Source organism: Protomyctophum parallelum, assembly GCF_964188405.1.
Source record: "Protomyctophum parallelum genome assembly, chromosome: 7".
NCBI classification, from domain to species: Eukaryota; Metazoa; Chordata; class Actinopteri; order Myctophiformes; family Myctophidae; genus Protomyctophum; species Protomyctophum parallelum.
In genome coordinates, this window is record NC_139705.1 from 20,517,782 (window position 1) to 20,538,123 (window position 20,342).

Sequence of the window (20,342 nt, forward strand, 5' to 3'; positions counted from 1 at the left end):
ACTATCAAATGGTATGGTATGATGAGTTGTGTGCCATACCGTTTTGTCTTCCCCTCCCCCCAGAACCCCATCCAGGGCATGGTGTTTGACTTTGTGACACAGCAGGTGTTTGACATCTCCATCATGATCCTGATCTGCCTTAATATGGTTACCATGATGGTGGAGACAGACGACCAGTCGGATGAGACGGAGAATGTCCTATACTGGGTCAACTTCATCTTCATCGTGGTCTTCACCATGGAGTTTTTATTGAAGCTCTGTGCACTACGGCACTACTACTTTACCAACGGATGGAACGTCTTTGATGTGGTTGTGGTCATCCTGTCCATCGTTGGTGAGTGAGGCAGGAGGAGGTTTTGGATTAGTTGGGGGAGTTTGACTGATGTTCCTCTTTTACATAATGTATTGTAGATTATGTTCACGCAGAAGATATGTTGTTCAAAAGCACACATTTCTAACACTTCACTTCTCTTCTCTTCTCTTCTCTTCTCTTCTCTTCTCTTCTCTTCTCTTCTCTTCTCTTCTCTTCTCATCTCTTCTCTCCTCCCTCAGGTATGTTCCTGGCTGATATTATTGAGAAGTACTTTGTGTCACCAACCCTGTTCAGGGTGATCAGGTTGGCTCGAATCGGCCGTATCCTGCGCCTAATTAAAGGAGCCAAGGGTATCCGAACTTTACTCTTTGCCCTGATGATGTCACTGCCAGCCCTTTTTAACATTGGCCTCCTACTCTTCCTTGTCATGTTTATCTTCTCCATCTTTGGCATGTCTAACTTTGGCTATGTTAAACATGAAGCGGGCATCGACGACATGTACAACTTTGAGACCTTTGGCAACAGTATGATTTGCCTGTTCATGATCACCACATCGGCTGGCTGGGACGGCCTGCTGCTGCCCATCCTCAACTACGACCCTGACTGTGACCCCAAACTGGAGAACCCTGGCACCAACGTAAAAGGTGATTGTGGCAACCCGTCAGTGGGCATCTTCTTCTTCGTCATGTACATCATCATCTCTTTCCTCATTGTGGTCAACATGTACATCGCAATTATCTTGGAGAACTTCAGTGTTGCCACAGAGGAGAGCACAGATCCGCTAAGTGAGGACGACTTCGAGACCTTCTACGAGATCTGGGAGAAGTTCGACCCTACTGCCTCCCAGTTCATCACCTTTGCCAAGTTGGGTGATTTTGCAGACACTCTAGAGCACCCATTGCGCGTGCCGAAACCCAACACCATTGAACTGATCGCCATGGACATGCCAATGGTGAGCGGCGATCGCATTCACTGCCTGGACATCTTGTTTGCCTTCACCAAGCGTGTGCTGGGTGACAGCGGCGAGCTGGACATGTTGAGGGCGCAGATGGAAGAGCGTTTTGTGCAAGCCAACCCGTCTAAAGTATCTTATGAGCCTATAACCACGACGCTGCGCCGCAAACAGGAGGACGTCTCTGCCAGGATCATCCAGTCCGCCTACCGCATCCACCTTATCCGACGTGGAATCATATTCAGACGTTTCCCCTTCTCCAACAATAAGCTTGAAAATGGCAGGACCAACCAGGAGAAGAAAGAGAGCACACCGTCCACAGCCTCTCTCCCTTCTTATGACAGTGTTACCAAACCTGACAAAGAGAAACAAGAGGAGAACGAGGAGAAGGCGGCGAGGAAAGAGAAGGATAGAAACCAAAAAGATGAGCGGGAATCCAAGTGTTAGTGGGTTCAGTGACTTAATTCCAATAAAGACAATAGTGAGAAAACTGAGCCCAAGCCCCAATAAATGTAAAAACAAATTCCACATTTCTCAAAAAAAGAAGAAAAAAAAACACGAAATAAAATGTTTACAGACTCACACACATCTGAGGAAACATGGTTTCTTATGTCGTCAAAGACAACCAAATCAAACACAATCAGTTTACCATGGAAGTTAACTGCATCGTGACCAAGTTCTTAGAACTGAAGAACAACCACAAGAAACAAATGACTTAAACGTGTGCTGGCCAATGACACACACATTTTTGGGGACCAACTGCCAAGGGACAGAAATCTCTGCTAGACAATTGGAAAAATGCTAAATCTCTGCCACCACCAAGTGTGGACCCTCGAATCAACGGCCCACCTCTACGGGATGGGATCGTGGCTTGACAGATGTCACTAGAACTGTTTTAGCAGTCTGATGGAGGCTCTGTAACGTTTGAGTTTACTGTGCTTATCAAGGAGAAAACACAATAGTCAACCAAGCAAGGTTAGCCAGAATAGAAACGTGGAGAGAGAGAGAGAGAGAGAGAGAGAGAGAAGGGGAAGCCCAGAACAGTCGACAAGAGAGTTTATTTTTTGTTTGTTTGTGCCGAGTATAGTTCTTTATGTTATTTGAGCAGCAAAAAAGATTACATTTAGCCCATGTCACTCGTCCCTTCATCTCCTCTTTGTTATACTGACATTTTCTACATGGACTTTCACACTGACTGGGTAGAAGTCATTACTCATTGTTCTGATTTGGGCTGAAGGGAACTCGTTCAGACCGAGTTCCAGATAAATAATTATTGTGCTCGTTCAGTGCATAGAAATGACTTGCATGAAGGCATGTTTTGATCAGGATCCATGCATGAGTAATCATAGTCCACAAGACACTAATTCTCAAACCACTGCAGTGGCTTGACCATATAAGTTTGAGGCTGCATCTGGCTGGGAGAAATTAAGAGAACTATACCTGGAAAAGGATGAATATGGAAAATGATATGATACATACAATATATATGTAGTATATAGCATATTTGGGGAATGATACTGGCAGCCTATATTGTAGGTGAATGGAGGATGTAAGCACTGAGAGGGCTTGCTCTGTTGGAGCATATTGAAAGTGTGTGTATTTGCTGCTCTGAATACAAAGTGTATAAAAAGGTGTATATTGGAACATCCCCGCACCGGGGATGCACAGATTTAGAGAGCTATTTAAATCTGGGACTTGCATCTCTTTAACGCACATGTATACAACAGCCGTTCCCCTTCCCTGTGGTCCCCGTTCTAGCAGTGAGTCTGTATTGTGCTTAAATGTTGATTGAAATTCTGATGCTTTAATTATTATTGGACAGTGAGCAGACAGCAGTGAGTGTGATGGGTGAGGGAAGTTTTTAATAATTTAGAGTACTGAAACTGCTGATTAAAGTCCACTTATCAGAAGACAAAACGGTTCCTCTTTTGTCCTCTGTCAATTGTCCCCATTGAGCGTTTCAGTCATGTCTTTTTTTCAGACGATGATGTCTTCTATGATGTCCTTGTGATGCAGTCATTCTCAGACGAGGCTATGAGCTGCGTGACAGTGTGGCGTTGACCACCTGAAACACCAAACTTTGCAGGGACTATCACAAGGACATGCTTTGTCACGCCCAGCATGTATGTAGGCTACTGTATAATGTATGATGGTTGGCGGATAGCCATGAGGAGCCTGTGATTTAGATTGCTGAACAAAATGGATATTCTTTGATGCTTCAGGGAGGTGAATGGATGGATGGATGTTTGATAATACAGTATTGTATGTGGACCAATAGAGAGTAGAGAAAAGCCACTCCCTCAAGGGTTTTTAGATTGAAAGACCAGGGAGAGAGACAAGAGCAGTGGGAGAGAATAGTGCTTTGGTCTTAGTTAAGCCCAACTTATACTTTGTCGCACAACTGTATTGCCGAATATAATTTTCATGCTAACAATGCAACGCATCACGATAGTAGCTTGAAAATGTGTTAATTTCCGAGCGCTGCACCGTGCAACAAAATATAAATTAGGCTTTAGAGTGCAGAAAGTCCCATGTTTGTCAGTGTATCATTGTGCTTTTGTGGGACCTATTTACTGTAAACACTGTTAAAAGTAACCCTGGTGTCGGACCCAGGCTGGCAACATCTTTTCACATGAGCAGCAGGATTTTTTTAAACGCTGTCCACCCGCTTCAGAAAAGTCTGCCTAAGATGGAGGTAGAAACACCACACTTGTCAAAGACAAGAGTATCGGTGAGGCCTCTTCACATCAATGCAGCTACATTGTGTAATATTTTTTGTGGGTATTTTACATGAACAAAGAGGCTTCGTCAAGTGATAGACCAAGACACAAAGGCCTCGCTAGGTATTACTGCCATTTTTTTCTACACCTGAGTGATGGTCCTATTTACAAACGTGTGGCTGGATACACGTACACCTGCCATTGAGAATCACACCACTAATGCCATTTGGTGTGTTAAACACTGCCTGTACGAGCATCCCCTGTCTGTAACAATACCCGAGTTCTGTTTACAATTATGAGGTCTCCGAATCAGTTGGGCTGCCGCACACTGAAACCAAATACATTCCCAAACGAGAACCACAGGAGGAGCAAATAACTGCCATCTAATTTACTCATGCTCATCTTGGATGTAATATTTTAGAATGACACATTCCACACTTGGAAAAATGAGAAAAATAAATAAAAACAATTATGTACAGTGCAGTCTATGATGTAAATGGCACAATCGCTGAAAAAGAATGAACTTTTTGAGAGAAATTATAAATACTGTATTATATTATTTTATTTTACCGGCATGCTTTGTTGTGTTTTTTGTAAATATGGAGTTTTAAAAAGTTACTACTAATAATCAAAATAAAAAAAGAATATCAATAATATAGAATGGCTTCAAGCTATGCCCTTTGTCACATTTGTTACCTTTTGGATTTTTTGAGACACTTTTCACTTTGTTGACGGAAATTGAATGAAATATAGATATTATATAACACAAACGATATATACATGTATACATATTTGTCTATATGTATATACATTAAACAGAGGAACACTTTGTCACATTTGATTTATGTGCAACACGTTCTGTGGATGTCTAACAATGGTTGGTCCAGCACTCCTTTCTGTTTTGGGAAACAGCTCAAGTGCAATGTTCCTGGAACTGCTCGCCATGGATTGTAGCCTGATCATGATGAAAGGATAAAGTTACCAGCACATTTCTCACTGTCATATCTCTTACCTGCCACTGAGTATACACAGTTCACACGCGCGGGCACCCCCACACGCACGCACACACACAGTGAAACGGTTCAACATAACATTCACACAGTAGTTCTTGCTTCTCATCGTCACATTTATTTTTGTTGAATTGTTTTGTTTCTAGTGTCGTTCCACTCAATGGCATGTGCCTTTTTCTGCTTTTTCTGTGAATTCGGACGATGTTGCCACACACAAAAAAAAGGGAAAAAAACACACAGAAATGGTGGAGGGTGAGGGGATGGTATGTGGTGATAATATGGAGCACAGCATTAATCAGGGATGTCAAAATGACAGGAGATCAAATATACTGCCGGAGGATTATTCAGACACCCCACTTCATCTTGATATTCAACAGTGTAGTGATGTTAAGAAAAAAGAATCGAAGCAAAATGTCCTGTTCTTTGTGCTATATGTGTCACCCACTTGGCTTGTGAAAAAGCAGCTTGCCTTCTATATTTCTGTTCTTTCCATCTGGAATTTATTTTTCTATCAATGTTAGATAATAGGATTTTTTTTTTCTTTAGCATGGTTTATTATTGCCACTTTTGTTTTATTTTTGCTGAAAGTTTTAAAAGTGCTTTTCAAACAATTGTTATAATTTGACACCGTGATAAAAGAGGATATACAATACAATATAATGGTGTGCTGCACAACCACTTTGACTCTTAGTAAGAACTTATGAAAGATTGTCTTCATTTCGAGCACGAACCTTTTTATTACCAATAAAGCAGCCTTCCAGTTACAACTTGCGTGTTGGATCCTTTATGAAATTCTGACCATATTTAGATAGGACCATTGTTGTCTCCACCAGGCCGAAGGCATGGGGGGAGAGTATGTTTTGCACTCCGTCCGTCCGTGTGTCCGTCCGTGTGTCCGTCCGTGTGTGTGTCCGTGAGCAGCTAATCTCGGCCACCGTTAACCCGGTCGATGCCAAATTTTGCACACACACTCCCTGGATGCCAACGATGAACCTCTGCCCCAAACTTTCCAGAACGGCCTGTTATAGCGCCACCAGGAGGCCGCTTTGTGCAGAAAAGTTTTTGCGCAGTACACCTACAGATTTTGTCCAAACATCGCGCAAATTGGTACACAGTCTCTCTAGAGCCATTCAACGAAACCGGTCTTTCACAGACTCCATCCTGATTGGTTAAGATTGGCTTCCAAAGTTCACAGGAGTGCTCAGTTTCAAACAAAATGCTGCAAATCATGAACACATCGCGTGATTTCCGTGAAATTGTGCACGCACATTCCCACTAGGCCGAGGACGAAATGCCACATGAACAATTTCAACTCAGCCTCAAGGTGGCGCTATAACTGGCCGAAAAGTGTTTTTACCTCTAACTGCACGGATCTGTGGATAATTTACTTTTGTTGCCCTTTTATCCAACCACCAGATGAAGGCAAGCTGCAATGTCCTACATTCCTATCCTGGTGGAGACCTGTGCCCAGAAGGGCACTTTTTCTAGTTGGTCTTAATTTACGACGGATATCAGTGCTTGTGGATTTCGTTTTTCTGCCTCGCTTTTACATAATAATAACACAGCAGAAATGTTCCAATTTGTCACATTTTGTGGGTTGGCTCATTTTTGTCATGTATTGTGTGTAGAATAGATAGATGCAAGTGGCGCGTGTAAGATGGAGCTGACCAAAGGGTTTCATTGAAAAAAGGGAAGCCTTTCAAACTTAATGGACATATTGAATTTGTTAAATGCCCCATGTTAACATTGCCCCACAGGCAGAAGGCATATACCGTAATCCCATTGTGCTATGCAGTCCTTCTGTACTGCGATGTTGTGACTTTTTTCGTGCCTCATTTGAAACAACCCCCAGGGGTATGATGATATGACATCAGAATCATCACCTCATAACCCCAGTGTCATGTGAATAGGGCTGAGCTACAGTAGTCATACTGACTGGATATTGATCTGTGTGTGTGTATGTGTGTGTGTGTGTGTGTGTGTGTGTGTGTGTGTGTGTGTGTGTGTGTGTGTGTGTGTGTGTGTGTGTGTGTGTGTGCGATAGAGATGACACACACACACACACACACACACACACACACACACACAGAGAAGATATATATTCTGGGACTGAATTGTATATCTGAGGCTCCTCCCTTCCCATACTTTTGTCATCCCCCACTCCCCCAACGCACGCGCGCACACACACACACACACACACACACACACACACACACACACGCCTCTTCTCACCCTCCTCCCTCCCTCAGGGTTTTCATATGGAATGTTTTTCTTCTATCCGTTCATTCAAACAATTGTGATGTGAGACTTGGTCCATAGGCGGCCTACGTTCTATCTGCCTTCTCCCTGCATTTACTTAGTTCGGACCGGCTGTGCGAGGGCTTTCAGTGAGGTGGGGAGAGAGAAGGGGGGTGGGGGGTGGAGCACTGCAGTGCAGATAAATTAATGCAGCAGTCGAGGCTGAGTCAGCAGCACACTCCCAGTTTGGCCCAGTGCCTGGCTGCATCTGTTCGGCTGACGCGCATCAAATAATACTAACAATAAACTAATTTAAAAAAAGAACAACCATTAAGATCACAAACACAGTTACGTATTAAGGATCCCAGTCTCCAGATCAGCCCACCCGAAACCTCTCACGACGAATCTCGCGGACGCAATTTCCAAATGGCTGCCGGTGTTCGGCGCTTGCTGCCGGAGGGGAGCTGTCCTTGGTGCTGGCTGCTAAATGCTAACAGGGGTCCCTGGGGTAGTTTGGAAGGGAGCACAGCTGTTTGTCATGGACTATGCCCAGCCATGGAAATGTATTTAGTGTGCGAATGGGTGCGTTAGCGTTACACAGCTCGACCTAATTCATAGACAGCCACACCTACAGCCCCTCCCCTCGCTGTTCCGTTCTCCTTCCCCTCGCCTCTCTACATGTAGCCTAGGCTACATGCATGGTTACATGTCTCAGCCCAGTCTCGTGGTGATGTAATTTAGCAATATGTGTTTTCTCTCTTCCGAACCTGGAGGAATGATGAGGACTAACAGCGTTACAGCGCCACACCACACCGACCATTGTTCTTATTTGCTCTTTCATTTGTTTAAACTTTACATTTATGTTCTCATGCCGATTATATATTAGCTATAGGCCTATAGCCTATGTAAGATCATTTTCTTAATAATACAATACATTTCTTTCTCGTTATCTTCATGATGCTATAGCCGCTATATCAACGATGTATTTTTCATGATTTTTACCTTTTTTATATGAATAGGCGGCAGGCCTACTTTGCTTATCCAATTCCATGTAAATGCCTGATCTATGGTCACCATGGAGCCTAGCCTAGTCATTAGTTAATTATCAACAACACAGATGTCAGGCAGGTTGTGAGTGAGTAGGCCTATGACTTTGTCAGCACTCGGCAAAGAATTGGGAGGGGGGGGGGCTTGTCCTACTATAATTTATGTGATCCTATATAAAACTGTGACATGGATCATGGGGTGTGTGCATAATGCGGTGCATTATGTTTTTTTTTTTAACAAAAAAATCCCTTTCTCACTTATTCGTTTCCCCCGCCCCCTTCCTTCCAGCCTCCTTCTCCCCAGAGCCGGCTTTGCTACTCCCCAGTGCCCAGTCCCCAGAGCATACGGTGCAAAAGGGAACAGCCCACAGAGGGAGCTCTCGTCTCCATCACAGAATGGCGAGCAGCCAACACCCCCCATAAAATGAAATCTCAAATGTTCTCAATGAGACGACGACAGACTAAATTGCGCTGCCACCACCACCCCCGCCTCCTCCTCTCCGCCTGTCCGCCAGCGTAACCAACCCCCATCCATCCCATCCCATCCCCAACCCCGTTTTGAAGGAGCATAGCCTAGCACCTGCCGGTGTGGGTACCGTTTCTCTTTGGCTGCCAAAAGTCTGTGACCGGTCCGGTATAGTTTTGGCTATTTCGAAACAGTTTATTTGGACTACCGCACAAATAAACACAGAATGTGCACCTCACGGTGTTATGTGATTGTGTAGGCCTATAATGTATGTGAATGTGAATATAATATCTGGTATCAGTATTTGTTATTGCAGAGAGAAGCAGCTGATGTTTGAAAACATATGCATAAGCATTTAGTTTACACCCCCACGCCATGCAAGTTTTCCCCACCATTGTTTTAGCTTGCTTTTCATTTAAAGAACAACAGCAACACCTACTGTCTGCACATGGTAATGCATGCACACGGAGTGATCATTCCAACACATGTCATTGTCTTGTCATCCTGATCCTTAAGTAAAATGCCCAACGCACTCATTAACTGTAAAATGAGTTAATGTACACACTTACTTGTTTTCATGAAAACTAGGTTTTGGTCCACCAGTGTTTCTCAACCTGTGGTAGTAGTAGTAGTAGTAGTAGTGTAGTAGTAGTAGTTTATTTGTTTTGGTCATACAAAAGAAGAATTAAACGTATTCATTCCTTTTTCACATCATATATGGATTAAATCCTCTTCTTTAAGATGCTGGATAATAATGATACAGGGTGATGACATATGGGTCTTATATTTCTGGGTTGCCCTCATGTATGTGGAGCTGACCATTGTTATATCTGATATCATGCAATAGAAATAACGGTGATGGGTCGCACACACCTACACACAAGAACTGCTTTAGTTTTTATTCTTGCATATAGTGAAATAATAGACAAACGTTTCGGCTATCCAGCATTCAACACTGATGAAGGCTGGATAGCCGAAACGTTTGTCCATTATTCACTATATGCAAGAATAAAAACTAAAGCAGTTATTGGTGTGTGTGAGCCATCACCGTTATTTCTATTGCATGATTTGAACGGGTAACGCACCATGAGTCAGAGCACGGTGGTCACAAACACCACAGAAATGTTCATTGTTTAGGCTTCGTTAGCAGTCTTACACGTAGCCTGGGAGAGAAAACTGTTTGTCAGTCTGCTTGTGCTTGCAATTGTCCACAACGTATTTAAACCTAAGACTACTAATTTAATCATACAATGTTTTTATGTCTGCAAGACTGCAACTATATATTATTTTCATTTTCTTAGCGATTATCGATTAATCGAACAACTGAAAAGTGATTGACGTGATTTTTTTTCAACTAAATCGTCTGATCAACCACTTAAGCCTTACTTTATAGTCTGTCACACAAAGGTATCACTCAAAAATACAGAAAATAGACGATAAGCCATTATGCCTATATATGCCTATAAGGTCATTCAATGAATTTAACACTGATAATTGTAGTATTGTACAGTGTAGCTTGGGGTCCCAAAGCTTACAAATATTGCCATTTGTACACTCATACAGTTGCAGACCTATAAGGGTCCATTTTGACCCGTTGGTGGTCCACAGACTAAGTGCTGAAAATTCAGGATTCACATCTGTTCACAGTGTCAGTGCACACAAAATCAACCTTACATTCAAGCCATTTGAGAATGCACACAACCAGCTCATCATTTTCGAAAGAGATCATTCAATCACTATGACGTTTCCTGGGCCTAACATCCCTAACTCCATTAGTATGCTTACTAAGGGATTTATAAAACATGGCCCATAACTGTCGCCAAGAAAACTATCGTCATTGAACTGGAAATCTAAGGTAAACATAAACACTGCTCATTGGAAATACTTTAATAGATCACATCCTTGGACACTACTAACGCAACAGATACTGTTACACATCCCATCTGGTCTGCAACCAGTTATCTCCAAACATAACTCAGTAACTCCTTTTCACACACACACTGTACACACACACACACACACACACACACACACACACACACACACACACACACACACACACACACACACACACACACACACACACACACACACACACACACAATGAAATGTTTATTTATGTCCACATAATGAGAAGTACAGGAATACCTTGTTACTGTACAAACAGAGATGGGCAGTATTTGAAATACATGTATTTGAAATACGTATTTGAAATACTTTTTTGTATTTTGTAATTTGTATTTTGCTGGGATGGAAGAAATTAGATGTATTTTGTATTTAGATAAATTTTTTGACCCAGTATTTGTATTTTGTATCAAAATACATTTTCAATGTATTTTGCCCATCAGAGATGGGCAGTATTTGAAATACATGTATTTGAAATACGTATTTGAAATACTTTTTTTGTATTTTGTAATTTGTATTTCGCTGGGATGGAAGATGTATTTTGTATTTTGTATTTAGATAATTTTTTTGACCTAGTATTTGTATTTTGTATCAAAATACATTTTCAATGTATTTTGCCCATCTCTGTGTACAAAGGACATAAACACTGCCAGTGCAGTTTGACAGTGAGAGAGCAGCCAGTTACAACGTGCATGGACGGCAAAGCATCGTTACATACAGTACAGCTGACATGTCGGACACAGGGCAGCAGACATAGCCTGACCTAAGCAGAGACATTTCTGGTCTAGAGGGGCGGGTCGCGCCTCAGAAATGCGCGCACCCTGATTGGATCTCATCGATCTGTCCGTCACCCCCGGCCCCTCCTCTCCCCCCTAGTGCAGCGCTACGTCACATCATTTAGAGCGACGCCCACCCGGAAGGGTTGACTCCCACTTTTAGACTGGTTCAGCCCACGGCTTTTTCCAGGCTTTTATCTTTCGCGCAGACGAAATGAAAGCCTGGGTATCGAGGCTACAGCAGACATAAATCATGGATAAAGGAAACAACGCCTCCTCCAAATTGAGCGGCTTCCTATAATGGCTGAAACTGAGCAATACCTCGCTAACTGCTTGGCTCTCCTTTTGGAAAGGCCGGCCATTTGTAAGCCCCTCACAACCAACTTATGCACATGCCCTAGGCTGCCAAAGAAAAAAGAAAGAAAGAAAGAAAAAACTGTAGCCTAGCTGTGAGATGGTCTGCATTAGCTGCTGATACTTCAGCACTTTGGTTAGAAAGGCTTCTTCCAGGCTATAGTCAAAGGTACAGCCGACATCAGGGGTGTTAGCTGAAATGTTAGAGAACACAGAATCATCATTACACAGGTTAAACATCCTCGGCTTCACAGTAGAATGCTTATAAAGCATGATGGAGGACCTGAAAATGGAAGAGATGTCTTTCGATATCAAATCCACTATTCTGTCATGCCTACATATGTAAAGGCCCCTGTAAACATGGCAACCATTTAAGATGTGGGACATGGTTTCAGCTATTTGTTCATGGCCATGATGGATACAGTGAGGAGCATGATTGCCTGGAAACCAGATGGAGAGATTAAGTTTAGAAGGTAGAACCTGTAATCTCGCTTTCAAAGTAAAAACAACAATGCACTCATCAATGGCAACATTTTTTAACACAGAGTGAGAGACAGAATGGTCCGCAGCAGGAAGACATGCAGTCTTTCCTTGTAATCTCAACTCAGTCCAATGTTGTCGCTGTCTTTGTTGTTGTGCCCATAGGAGGCGACCTCGGGCATTAGGAAGTTGATGCTCCGTTACACACACACACACACACACACACACACACACACACACACACACACACACACACACACACACACACACACACACACACACACACACACACACACACACACACACACACAAACACACACACAGGTGCTACATAACACCCTTATGTTCAAATCAAGACACAGGGTATATTGTAGCTTTGATTAACTCTATAGTCCTTGCAAGACTTTATAGCAATTTTTAACAACAAAAAAGGTGCACCCTTACAAAACAATTCTAATAACTTGCTGCATGGTCCTACCCGACATCAGATTTTTTTTTATAAGGATCATTTCTTACTATCTGCTAACATTACAGCTTTAGATAAATGACAGCATAGAGTAAAGTAATGGACACCAACATCCACTTCACTTTGCAGTTCCACTCCTCCTAATTACTGTATTGCCTTTTTGCTTTATTGATGCGTTTCGGAGAGACCGTGATGTATTTCTGCAATTGCCTGTGTGTCACGCCTCCTTTGTTGCTATGAGCTGTGACTCTCTTCTGCTATTCATTAGATCCCTAGCTCTGACCCTTAGGCTGGACCTGTGATGTCAGAGGGCATGTGAGGTCATGCCTGGTGTCCATCACTTGAAGTGCTGTAAATGGGCCGCACATGCGCAGGCGTGAGCGCGCGCACACACGCACACGCATGCACACGCACACGCACACGCACAGATGCATGCACGCTTTCTCTCTCTCTCTCCCTCTCTGTCTCTCTCTCTCTCTCTCTTTTCTGTGAAGACAAAACATTTTTTCTTTAACCACATGAACCCAGCTACTACATCCATATCCGAAAATAGCTCAGTTTGCAGATTGGTGTTTTCAGCAGAGATTTGGCGTAGAAGGAAAAAAGAAGGGGGCCCCATAGACCCCTGTGGCATCGTGGTCAATATATGTTTTAAGTGGTTAAATAACGTTTTTACTTAAACTGCAGGCCTAACCTAACCCTAACCTTAATGGTATGCTCATGACATCATCAACCTTAAAATCCCTTTATATGGGATAACTCTAACCTTAACCGATCTCACCCTAATTTTAAATTAGGATTATTTTAGGATCATTAAGAGAAAAGGCACGCACGCATGCACGCACGCACGCACGCACGCACGCACGCACGCACGCACGCACGCACGCACGCACGCACGCACGCACGCACGCACGCACACACACACACACACACACACACACACACACACACACACACACACACACACACACACACACACACACACACACACAATTGTGTATTGAGTAAGGGCAGATGTCTGGAGAAAGATACCCCACTCAGTGCACCTGAGGGGTTGGTGACCAAAAACTATAAAGACATTCCATCTACAGTAGCTCCTCTGCTTTTTCCTGTGGCTGGGTTCTTAACATTTTCATGTTAAGGACTTGAAGAAATTGATTATGTATATTGGCCACGGACCCCATAGGCTACATTGTGCCAAGGAGGGATCGACCCTTAATTATAAAGATTTGTCAAAAATAGTAGAACTTCAAGTTCAAACTTGAATCATTTGCAGATTTGCTAAAGTCGAATAGCTGAAAAATCCAATAGGGCTTAAGTTTTTATAACCATTTTGAAAATAAAACAACCAATGCATCCCTATTCTGGGGGAACATTTGGAAAAGATAAAACAAATAAATAATAATAATAATAATAATAATAATAATAATAATAATAATAATAATAATAATAATAATAATAATAATAATAGCCTGTGCTAGAGTGAAAAACTAAAACATATTTTGGAGTGCCTTGGATGAAAATGTTTTTTTTTAGAGCAGGCTGACTTGGGTGACCTGAGGTCCTGGCTGAACTCAAAAAGTTTGAACCCCCCGGGCCCCTATGGTTAATTTGAACTCCCCCTCGAGTCAGGAAGGACCCCAAATTGAACGGTTTTGGGTTTTACCCGCACGACCACCACGGTTATGGACGAACGACTCGTTTGACGTTTGGTATTTAGCTTTGAACCCGATGAAGTGCCAACAGCAACACCTGCCTGCATTGGAACCGATTGAAATGTAGGCATAATACGGTAAAAGTAAAACACGAAAGAAACCTGAACAGTGGGCTCCTCTGGCTCTGAGTCTGGGCCGGTACGATTTTTTCATAGGCCTACCTACTTGATTGTATTTTGTTTCATTTAATGACGCCATACGATATGATTTAAAAATGTAATTACAAGTAGGCCTAAATTAATGCTATTAAATAAACAAAAATATATAGGTCTGATAATAATCTTCTAATATACAATGCAATGAATGCATAGATAGTACATGTTCAAACTATTTTTTATATTTTGGAAGAAAAATGCCAATTTCACTGGACCTTTTGGATTATGTAAAGGATTATATATTTTTTCAATTGTTTAATATTTTATTTAATCTTTGGACGCCAGGAGGAAATGAAGGTAATAGAGACAGTTTGTTGTGCTCGAGCTCACGTGGTCGATACACGTTTGTTTTGTTTTTCTCTAGTTTTACATTTGCTTCCGGGTTGTGCTTGTAGGCCTACTTGAATTTAAGCCTACTTAAATCTTGCACTCTTTTGACAATAGTGCACTGCCCGCGTGGTGGGCACACAACAATTTAGCCCCATATGTGCCCTCTCCCTACGCTCATTCTGTAAGGGCTCAGTTCAAATGGTGAGTTGGATTTTCTGGGCCGATCCTAAATTTGAATTAGTGTAAACCTGCATGGACGTTTTGGATTAATGGTGTGGTAAGGATAAGAAACACTTATTGTGGAAACTTGCGCCGTTTCTGAAACGCGGTGGGAGGGGCCCAGTGTGTGACCTCATCTCGGAGCTACAGAATGAGCGTAGGGAGAGGGCACATATGGGGCTAACAACAATTAAGAAGCGTTAATGAAAAATGGAGAGATGACTTGTCTTTCTCTTGGTAAGTAGCCTACAGGCAAGTTAGTGTTACAAGAATAGAAACGTCACGTGATTTGGCTACTATGAAATTGTCACCATTCCCTTTATATCGTTATTGTTTTAAGTCAGTGTGCACCTATATTATATATATATATATATATATATATATATATATATATATATATATATATATATATATATATATATATAATTATATAACTGCAGCGTGCAGACGTTAAAAAATAAATGATGATGATAGCCCTGATTCTGAAACATGTCATCTGAACCATGGTAGCTCTTAGGCCACTAGGTGTCAGCCTTTAACAGTAAATACTTGTGCAGACGGCCATCTTAACCATTACGTAGCCTAGCCTACTAATTCATTATCATGTATCAATAAGCTATAGCACCTATATATTTTATTTGTGTATTTAAATTATTATCTGGTATCATCATGGTTAACGTTTTTGGATGAGTGGATGTTGAGTTTTAAGTGATCTTTGTTTTAGCTTTTAAATTGGAAATAATTATTCTATAGGCTGATAATGTCAGTTATATATATGTTATATTAGGAGAGGAGAGAGGGGATCTGATTGCTGGATCTGATCATCACCGTTTATGCAGTTACAGTTAGTTGGCTGATAACTTGCTGCAGATTGATACATTAATATTGCATTTATGCCCTCCATGTCTACTTTGTTGTTCAGTCTGATTTATACTTTGTTACATGGTGAGCTATACCGTGTAGATCTGCTATTATTATTTTTAGACGCAGGACACCTATTATGACAAAGTATAAATTAGGCATAGGCTACAGGGAGAGATTTGTTTGGTATGCACCCGTTTCCACAGCTGGTGTTTAGTGGTGTTTTGCACACCATGTATTGTAGGGCCCCCTTGGTGTTTTCTTTTTCTGCATGGCTGCACAGCACAGTAAAAATCCTCAGTGGTCATTTAACTCTGAAAGTGTACCATTTGTACCTACAGTTTACATTTTCACTAAGGATTTTGCTGTGTGGAGGACCGCTCCATTGCAGCTCAGTTTGAGATGGTCCATGTGGCCAAATTTGGAAGGTTATTGAACAAGGTAACAAGGTAAGCTATTACTATGCAGTCCCAGCCGTATGTGGACCATTTCCATCTTGCCACATAGGCTGTGTGTGAATCATAGTGGATGTTTCACATTACAGGAATCATCTCCAGCAGCAAATACTCTCGGAAAGGCAAAATGGATCTTTGAACTGCCACAGGAGACAAAACAATGCGCATATCACCTATAAACATCACAACCGAGGTCAGTAGTTCAGCCTGCCATTTTTTCTTCAATTTATTTGGGGCTGTTAATGATAGGCTATCAGTTTCCTATCTCTCTTTCCTGCTCCCCACTCTTGTGCTCCCTGTCGTAGCCTGAAGGTGAGTGTTTTGGTCAGCATATGGGAGCAGGCTGTTTGAATGGAATCCTTTCTTACAGGGCCCTGCGCTCCAGCGACCGCTGCACTCGGGGCATCACGGGTGGACAGCGCTGCCGGTCCACAGAGACGACGGCAATGGTAATGTTAGGGGGGAAGGAGAAGGTGAGCGTACTGCAAGAACACACACACAGACACAGCTGCTATATTCTTATTTTTTTATTTCAAAACCGTTATTAATTCATGGGCCACTCACTTTATCATTTCCGTCTTCCGTCTCTCACTTTTATCTGTCTGTCTGTAGACAGGGTACACTCCATTAGGCATAATTCTATGTGGGAGATGTATTATAGGGCAGCGGTTCTCAAACATTTTGTTGCCAAGAACACCCAAATTGTCCCCATTTAAAAAATAAATAAATAAAAATAAATCCATGGACCCCCTCCCGCCAAAAAGAAACCATAAAGCATAAGAGAATCTTTAAGAGAAACCATAAGAGAATCTTTTTTTTCTTTTTTTTTACACGCTCAGAACGCATGGTGATGCATTGTTACATGCACATGCACATTGAATTTTGAATTGCTGACTTTGCTGAGGACCCCTGTCTTGGCAGTCCGGACCCCACATCTAGTGGACATGGAAAAAGTCAGTGAGAGGCCTGGTCATTCCGTCGCTGGCTGTGGACCAGTGCACAAAGCGATGCTAGTCCTGAAAATGTAGCAGGATCGTGAAGGCAGAACAAAGTTCTGACCTGACCTCTCCTCCACAAGGGGAACCTGTGGAGGGAGCCGACTTGGTGGCATTCTGTGGCAGTCAAGTCAACTTGTGTTAATGTGTGGTGGCACGGCTGAGCAGCTGATCAGGTCTATTTTCAGCATATTTTGGAGGATGCTCGAGGACAACTGGGGTCTCGAGACCTCAGCTGCCCCCCAAATGAAATGAAACCCCTCCGTGGCCACATGCCACCTCCTTGGCCCGATAAATAGAGAAAGAGCTGTATGAACTCCTTGAACTCAGCTCTGTGTAATATTAACATGAACTTGAAAAAAGACCATTAGATTATGAATAGATTGTTATTATATTTTACAGGAAACTATAGGGACCTGTGAACAACTTTCTATCATGATAATAACGGGGGTAGATTCAGTGTGCTGTTCCCTATCCTGTAGCCTTTAAACCTCCCAAGAACATTGGCAAGGTCTTATCTAGTCCTTTAAGCTGGTCATTCATTAGCAAAGTCCTCTAGTAGTCTATTGATGACATTATTTGACTGACTTAACAACCCCCCTCCCTGCATTTCCTTTGAAGACTTTCCTGCCTCGATCCCTATTGATTGTGTGGCTGTGAATTTAGGACTTCTGGTGTCTACACTTGCTGTTTGCTGTTCAGATGTTGGATCAATGTGTTTGCGTCTGTGGCTAGTGCTGGAGATGACCCACAGAAGGTAATGGGGTTGTAAGTGTCTCACAGAGTGAAAGAGGGAGAGGTAATGAAATGATGATGGGACGAGAGCTATTACTGTATACACATTGCCTTACGCACTGCAGTCCTCAGTGTTCATTTAACACAGTGTACAGCGGGTCCATTTGTAGGGCACAAATGGATTTAGGCATAAATTAACACTGAGGATTTCACAGTGCTATTAGCCTTTACCACTTGGCCTTGCTTTTCATGCGTGCATGTGTGCGTGACTGCACACACGTTTACATGTGACTTTGTGTGGACACCTTGCTTTCAGAGACCTTCTGCTATCACTGATGGCTCGCTGGACAGCCAGCACATGGGTCAGTCTTTCCCAGTCGTGGACAAAGTGGTACTCAACCAATCAACGCATTGTTTTCAATGTAATGGGTCCCGGGACCCAGGGGTGGTCTTTTAGATGGGTCTCAGGGACATTTTATGAGTCCTACTTCAACGACATTAGAGTACAGTATTGCATCCCATTCCCAGGACCCCCGGAGGGTGACATGATTGTGTCCTTTCTCAATTTAGTCTTAAGGATGCAGGCTATTTGCATCACTCATATACGTAGATACTCCTGGCCAATATGACTACAAGTCAAAGTTCACAACATAATAGGGAGCAAATGAACGCTTAATTGATAATGAATTAATGATTAGTAATGAATTAATGATTAGTAATTCGTCATGAATGTATCATTAATTCATAATTATTTCAGTTAATTTAAGTCACTATGACTTAACCAAAGTTAATATATCATTAGTTAAGGGCCACATGTGGGGGGCTTCTATGCCCAGGATGAGTGATCATAAGCGGGTAGGAGTTGTGAGCACAGTCTGTCTCTGATGTTCCAAAACGCCTTCCTCGTGACTTTGAGTTTGTAGATTTTCACATTATTTGAAATAGTGCTTAAGTGGTTAATTGTCTCTGTCCGTCTGTGTGTTTGTCCGTCTGTGTACAGCTAATCTGCCCCAAACCTTTCAACTGGACCTAATAACAGGACCCTTCATGTTTTGTCCTATAAACTCATGAAACGTCGTACAATCAAACTTGCTTTTTTCCTGGATTCCTTGGATCATGACTCAATTTCCCATATAGGCCACTCCCATTTCTGCCTGACAAGATTTTGTGCCATTTTGTGTTTTCTTCAAAACTGTTTTTGCTAACTACTTGTTGTTTCGTACAGATTCTGTTTAAAACTCACACATTATGTCTGTGGTCATGTGATCAAGATGTGTCTGTCCCAGTAGGCCAAGGATGAACCTCCACCCCAAAGTTTTCAAATTGGCCTCATGGTGGCGTTATAACAGACTGATTCACGTTTCTGGCCTATGTTGAACTGTAGGTCGCACAATCAAAATCTTTTTCCCATGGATTCCTTCATGACGCAAGTTCCCATAAAGGCCCTGACCTGACCATTGTGCCATACCGGTACATTTTATATACAAAGTTTGCGGGCCCTGGGTAGGCTTGGTGGAGACCTGTGCTCTGAGGAGCACATTTTTGAGAGGTGCTAGCCCCTCCTATATACAGCTTTTCGTCCCGTCTCACATTTTCCATTGACAATTAAAGGAGAATTTCCGTCATAGTGCCTGAAATATGACGTATATTTGTGGCAAACCAAACATTAAATGCCATTGACAATGAAATGAAAATTTCTGTCATATGTAGACGAGCAAAACGGCTAACCAATCACACAAATTCAGTTGTCATCTTACATGATCATGGTGAAAAGATGACTTTTTTAAAAACATTGTATCATGGTTAAAAGAGAATAACATAAGTTGACAAATGAATTCATGAAGAAGTACATTTTTATTGGATGATGTATGACGACAAGAGCGCCCCTCACTTCACACGGGTGTGATTATTCTAGTAACTAGTTCATAATGTATTTATTTCCTTTTGAAATGTAGCGGAGGGAAAGTCACAAGTTTTCAAAATACAAAGTACAGATATATTCGTACAGTACTCTCAAGTAAATGTACTTGGTTACTGTCCACCCCGGGTCTTTGCTGCTAACCCTCATTAGCTCTGTGGGCTCCTCAAACAGAACGAAAGCTCTGGATGATGACCTACAGTAACTGCAGAACGTTGGAGCAGGAAAGGCGT

The 20,342-nt window shown here is 42.2% G+C and overlaps 1 protein-coding gene across 4 annotated transcripts in view; it reads left to right on the forward strand.

Annotated features, from left to right (window-relative positions):
• scn8aa (sodium channel, voltage gated, type VIII, alpha subunit a) overlaps positions 1–2,068 on the forward strand; it is a gene marked incomplete at its 5' end in the record, with an annotated part of 58,073 nt that extends 56,005 nt beyond the window's left edge. For all 4 annotated transcript variants that reach the window (XM_083768341.1, XM_083768342.1, XM_083768343.1 and 1 more), the window contains 2 exons: positions 64–334; positions 553–2,068. In XM_083768341.1, the coding sequence (XP_083624467.1) occupies positions 64–334; positions 553–1,712 (1,431 nt within the window). In that variant the 3' untranslated portion in view covers positions 1,713–2,068. The remainder of the gene's footprint in view (positions 1–63; positions 335–552) is intronic.
• Positions 2,069–20,342: the final 18,274 nt, after the last annotated feature.